At 39.3% G+C, this 6,000-nt stretch overlaps 1 protein-coding gene across 1 annotated transcript in view; it reads left to right on the forward strand.

Annotated features, from left to right (window-relative positions):
- The window catches only part of CUNHXorf57 (chromosome unknown CXorf57 homolog), a 44,892-nt gene that overhangs the window by 32,490 nt on the left and 6,402 nt on the right, over nucleotides 1-6,000 (forward strand). Inside the window, exons 6-10 of the mRNA XM_018558480.1 lie at nucleotides 50-172; nucleotides 1,444-1,551; nucleotides 1,985-2,152; nucleotides 3,823-3,971; nucleotides 5,155-5,357. Coding sequence (XP_018413982.1) covers nucleotides 50-172; nucleotides 1,444-1,551; nucleotides 1,985-2,152; nucleotides 3,823-3,971; nucleotides 5,155-5,357 — 751 coding nt within the window. The remainder of the gene's footprint in view (nucleotides 1-49; nucleotides 173-1,443; nucleotides 1,552-1,984; nucleotides 2,153-3,822; nucleotides 3,972-5,154; nucleotides 5,358-6,000) is intronic.

Raw genomic sequence — 6,000 nt, forward strand, 5'->3', positions numbered from 1 at the left:
TTTTGTGTACCAGACATGTCTGCTGTAACTGTGTTTGTTTCTTTTTCAGATGAAGGTGAAGATTTCTGGTTGTACCGTTGGGTCCATGTGATTGATAGGACCTCTTATCAGCCACTTTTACTTGAAATTTTTGCAACCTCACAACCCAACATATTTGAGAAAATTCATCCCAGTGAGTATATACTATATACCAGAGCCTGATTACCCATAGTGCCCACGGCCTGTGTGTGTTTCAATGGCCAGCCACCTGATCAAAACCCATACAAAATGACAAGTAAAGTAGATGCACTATATCAGCAATGGTGGAATTTTTATTTATAGGTTTGTTTTTACCTTTAGGACTGTGTACTAAAACTTTTTAACTATAACCTGATCAAGTCCTGAAACGTGACGGCTGAGATGTGACCATAGATTTGGAGCATGTGCTCTAGGGCACCAGTCGTTTATAAAGGTGTACCTATAACCTGCAATGACAGTTGTACAATTAGGTCATTTTCAGCCTGATTGTAGAAAAGTCTCATGTTTGTGTATCTAGCCAGCTACTGATTGAGTGAACACATGATTGGACAAATAAGCAACGGTGTCCCGTTGGCTATTATTTTCCCTGGATAAGCTGGTGCTGTCCTCCAGCTCTCTGCCACTCACCTCTTCATACATTCTTGAACTGGTAGCTAACTTTGGAAGTAGGCACTCAGTGTGCAGTTTTCCAAGGATGCTTAGGGAATGTATGCACAAACTACTAGCTTCAGAAGTCAATGAGGAAGTTAACCGTGTGTAGCTTGGAATGGGGCCCACCCATCACTTTTTGATGAGGCTAATTCAGTACCGAGTGCAAGATCGGTTCCCATTTTTCCTACGTGTCTGCACTTGGAGGGGAATGAAAAGATCCATCCGTTTATCTAAACTGCTATTACTACTGCGGATATTTTTTTTTAATACAAACTGTTGAGCAACTGTGCATTGCAGCCAATCGGCATCCACCTTTCATTTTCAAACCTTAACTGAAGACAGAAGCTGATTGGTTGCCATGGGCAACTGACCCAGGTTCTCCTGCTCCAGTATTGATACATTCCCCCCATGTTTAAACAGTTACAATTCCAACTAACTCTGTCAAAGGCATTTTAAGCCCCGTTCACATTGAGCGATTTATCGCGCGGTAATTCCCGCGATATAGCGGCAAATTACCGTGCGATACTGCGCTCCAATGCATTTCAATGGGGCAAAGGGTCCTGCTGTCGTGTGTCGCTACAGCAGGACCCTTTTTGGAGCGGATTTAGCCGCGATTCAAGCTTGCTCAATGCAAGCTTGAACGCGATATCGCGCTGCAAATCTCGCGATATCGCACAATATGCAAATCACGCGACCAACGCGCGATTTGCATATCGCGCAGTGGGAATGGGGCCTTAAGCTTTCATGATCTGATGTTTGGTTTTTTTCTCGTAGTGACGTATCTTGTGTGCACGCAGATGCGCGTGGTCCATGAATATCCAGAGGACAAATGTTGCCAAGCTTACCTCACAACCTCCAATGAAAGTCAGGTGTTCATAACTGGTATGTAAACCAAAGCAATTACGCAATCATTTCAATTACTGTGAGCTTGCTTTTCTTAAATGCTTTTCCTAATGTAAAATCACCTTTGTTGATTTATGTGCAGCAAAGAGCCTAAGAATAGAAAGCATAAAAATGTTATGAGAGAGGATGATTACTTTTTATAGCCAATACTAGCAGGTCTAGGATACTAGCAGAGAGACTTGTCTCTGCTGTAGACCAGGAGATAGACTAAGAACCTCCCATTCATTGCAACAAAATGCTTTCTGAAATCAAAAACCAGTCAGAGGCATTGGTCTCCAAGCCAAAAAAATCCCATTTCTGCCCAGGTCTGTCTGTCGGTATTAGTTTTTAGATTGGTCTACAGTATGTTTATTCTAATGTCAGTAATTACACAAACCTGTTGCAGTAATTTTGAACATATGTTGCCTTTCAGAATACCATAAAGGACAGCCCTATACAAGCGATCAAAAGGTAAAAGATTTTGTAGACTGGATGAAAACTCAGGATGAAGCTGATTTCCAGAGAAAAATCACCATTGGCGGGTATCATCCTTACCCACAAACACCAGCAACGTTTGCCAAGTACTGTAGTGATAATAAAGGTTTGTTTTCAAACTGTGCATTTTGATGACCCCCCCTTTTTCACCATTTAGAGATGCCTTTTATCCTCTTTACATCATTTTTAAATGTATTAAATATTTTAGAGATCATGTATGGGAGATTTCTTCATGTAATTGTCATACATTTTAAAGCAGCCCTTTCCTCTTACAACGTGTACAGAAACCGCTTCCTAATACAAATTATTCTGCTCATAAACATGAGTGCATAATCTGTAAAAGAAAAAAAAAAACTGCTTCCGTTATTAGGCCCCATTCACACTAAGCGGATTGCAAATGGCGCGATGTCATTTTACGCAATATCACGCGGTTTTCCGCGCAATATTGCGCACATGATTGCATTAGACCGAGTGCAATCGCGCAACATTTATTGACTTCCATTGGAGAGCGATGTAGCGCGGATAATATGCGCGATATCGCACCGACATCTGCGCGATAAATCGCTCAGTGTGAATGGGGCCTTTGGCCCAGCTCTTCTGCTATTGGGCACCACCGATTTTACCTTTTTGCATAGCAAAGAGCTAGTGAAGCCAGGTTGTCAATCAGTTGGCACGTCAATGTCAGCTCTGCTCTTCTGTGACTGTCATGTCCCACTGCTCTCTGCAGGGGAGCAGGCCTACCTCAGTGGCTAGTTGGAGCGTATAGGACTTAGCTACTGACCTTTAACAAAATGTGTTGAAACAGCTGACAGAGCAGGTTCTGAAGGTACCACTGTTTTTACATCCCTGGAGAATAGAAAGGTTCACTTTATGGTGAGAAGTTTCTTTTTAGGAAGTGCATTGAATTGTGTTTTGATTTCCACACCAACCAGTGTAGTAAGATACAGTTATGCACTATAGTGATCTGTGTAATAAAGATGACTCTGATGCTACTCGCTCATCTGTCAGTTAAGATTTTAATCAATTGGAGCCAAGTATCATATGATTTTGCATAGTTCCCTACATGAGCGCTAAGGTTAAAGTGACGTTAAACCTTAAAAATGCATTTAAGTACCTTAACTATTAACAATATTGTATCTTATTTGTGCAACTGTAGATGCTTAAATCATCTCTGAATTTGTGCTGACCCTGTCCTTACTTATGGAGGGCTATTTTTGTTCCTTATAGTCCTTGTGTGTGTTGTAACATAGCCACCGCTCCAAGCTCACTCCCATGATGGACTTCAATCTTACTTCATTCATTACTTAATTCAGAGATTTATTTGATAGCTTAGTGAAATATATTCCATATTTGTTAATAGTTAAAGTACTCGAATGCATTTTTGAGATTTAACGCCTGAGTTTATTGTCGCCTTAATTTTAGTGCTAGATATATACCATTTTAAGGTTGTTTTTTACTTCAATAGCCATGAAAAATAAGGTCACCCAAGTTCACTTATGGTAACCTGTAGTGACATATCCAAGAGGACAGATGCTGATGTGTAATGCTTTAGTACTCTTTGTAAAGTGTAACAGATCACCTTACGTTTGTATAAATTAATAATATTGTTACAAAGGATTCATTACTGAGAGTGCATTTTTTTAAAGCATTTATCTTGTGTACTATAGTACGCAGGACTTCTTCTTTTTTTATTTTTTTCCCTGCAACTTTAATTGCCAATAAATGTGCCTATTTAAGACCATGGCAATCCTAAAATATATATTTTTTTTCCTCCAGTAGAAAAAATGTTATCGACAAATGATGAACTTAAGACACTTATTGATCACCTTAATTACAGAGAACATAGGCGTGTTGCCATTCAAGGTATAATTGCTGCTTGCAGATTTGTTGAAAATGAGGAATTGGAAGCTGCAGAAGTACACTCGGTATGTCTCTCCTTCCTCTTTCACTATAATTGTTATGTTTATATTTTGGTAATGGTTTTTTTTAACCATTTTATAGGGAAATTATTTTTATTTCCGTTCATTTAGTTTTTTATTTGTAATGTTGCATCAAAACAAATGCACAAAATTTTTTAAAAGCCTTTTACTTTATTTGTAAATAACCTTGCAATGTTTTTACTAGAAACATAACATGACAAATCACAGGGGAAAAAAATGCCTTTTTTTTATCAGTAACACTGGCCAAACTAGAAAAATGACCTGCAATGGGCTTCAGATTCTTAGCCATCTAAATGAGCTTTCTGATTTTTGGTACAGCCAGTTACCTAGATAGCTCAGCATTTTAATAATTGATTGAGTTGCTCTTTAAAGGGGACGCAAACACTAACTGAAAGACGCTTTCTGCTAAAACGCTGTGTTATATTGCACACTGTCACTGTTTACATTTTTTTAAAATATTTTGGTAGTGAACAATGTGTGCACTCCATTTAGGCCCCCACATAGCAGCACAGTGCACTGCGCTGCCGTTGGGTGACCAGCGGTGACTTTCAGTGCACTGTGAAAAAAGACAGCATGCTGCATTCTTCCACAGAGCACCGCCCATCACACCAGTGTTGTGGTGTGAGCAGGGCGCAAAGAAAACAATACGTTTCAGTATACAAGTGGTGACCTGCGCCGTTCCGGTTTGGTAAAATGCAGGTTAAAGCTGGATGAGTGGATGGGACCCTTGGGTTGCTAAAGCACCACGTATCCTAAACTGTTTTTTCTTTGTTTTATTGAAACACTAATCTTTTTTTTTTTTTTCTTAAATCCTTTTTTGCATCTTCGTGCTGCTAATTTCTTGCAGTCACTGTCCAAAGGCATTCACTCCAGTAACTGCTGCATGACAAATTTCCTGAAGGCGACAACACTTCAACATGCCTGTGCAAAGTGCTTTGGCACAGCCCCTTACAGTCTCCATTGGGTGAAAACACAGGAGCACATTTGGGAGACAGGGATAAAGCATTCTCACCCTATACTAGGAAGTGCCTGAACAAGGACTTTTATGGCAGGATCACCAAGTGTTATTTTAATGAAAGCTGCAGATTTAAAAATATGGAATATTGGAGAGTTTGAGATTTTAGTGATTGGGTTTACTTACAAAGCCTATCTGTTTTTTGTTATCCAGCATGAAGACCTGGCCTCTGTTGTGTCTTTGGCACATCATGGACAAACTGAACTGGACTCGGGGGAACAATCCCCCAGTGGTGCAAATAAAAAGCATAAAACAGATGTGACCACTTCTCATAGTAATCCTGAAGAGGCTACACCTTACAGTGAGTCCAGAAATGTGACTAAAGTAAAGAGAAGGAAGAAGCATGCAGTAGATGTGTGAGTAGATCGCCTTTCTAACTTTTTTTTTTTTTTTGGCTTCTTTATTTTAGCTGTATTTTGACTAAATTTAAGTATGTTCACCTTTTTAATAAGGGGCCCATTTAGAAAGCAGCTTTCCAGCCAAACCATGGCAATGCTACTACCTTTCAAACAAAATATCTTCCATCACATTTTATAGTACAACTTGCTTCTGGAAAACCCTTTTATATTGTAATGAGTCAGGGGGAAGGTTCATAGATGTCCAACATACACACAAGTGTGATGGTCAGATATCCACCAACTTTTGGCCAGATGGTGTAAATATGACTTGGGTTCAAGAAATTAAACTGCCATCAAGTGTATAGACACTTTGCATTGTTGCTTTACTTTGTTTCGTACTAAAACATATTTTGTGCTGTGTTTCCTCTGGCAGACAAATGTAAATCCTTGAAAAGGCATAGTTCATAGATAAAGCACCATATTCACATTATTTCACTTTTAGTGGTTCAGGTTTTAGCCTGTGCCAATTAAAAAAAAATGATTAAAACACTAAAAAGCAGATTCTGCTTTGAAGTAGATTAAAGCAGCCCTACATGAACTTAGGCTTTTTTACTTGAACTTCATAAGGTAACACATTTCTTGGAAGGCTGCCCTATACACA

This window comes from Nanorana parkeri, unplaced genomic scaffold (assembly GCF_000935625.1).
Source record: "Nanorana parkeri isolate BGI_ZX_2015 unplaced genomic scaffold, ASM93562v1 scaffold342, whole genome shotgun sequence".
Classification (NCBI taxonomy): domain Eukaryota; kingdom Metazoa; phylum Chordata; class Amphibia; order Anura; family Dicroglossidae; genus Nanorana; species Nanorana parkeri.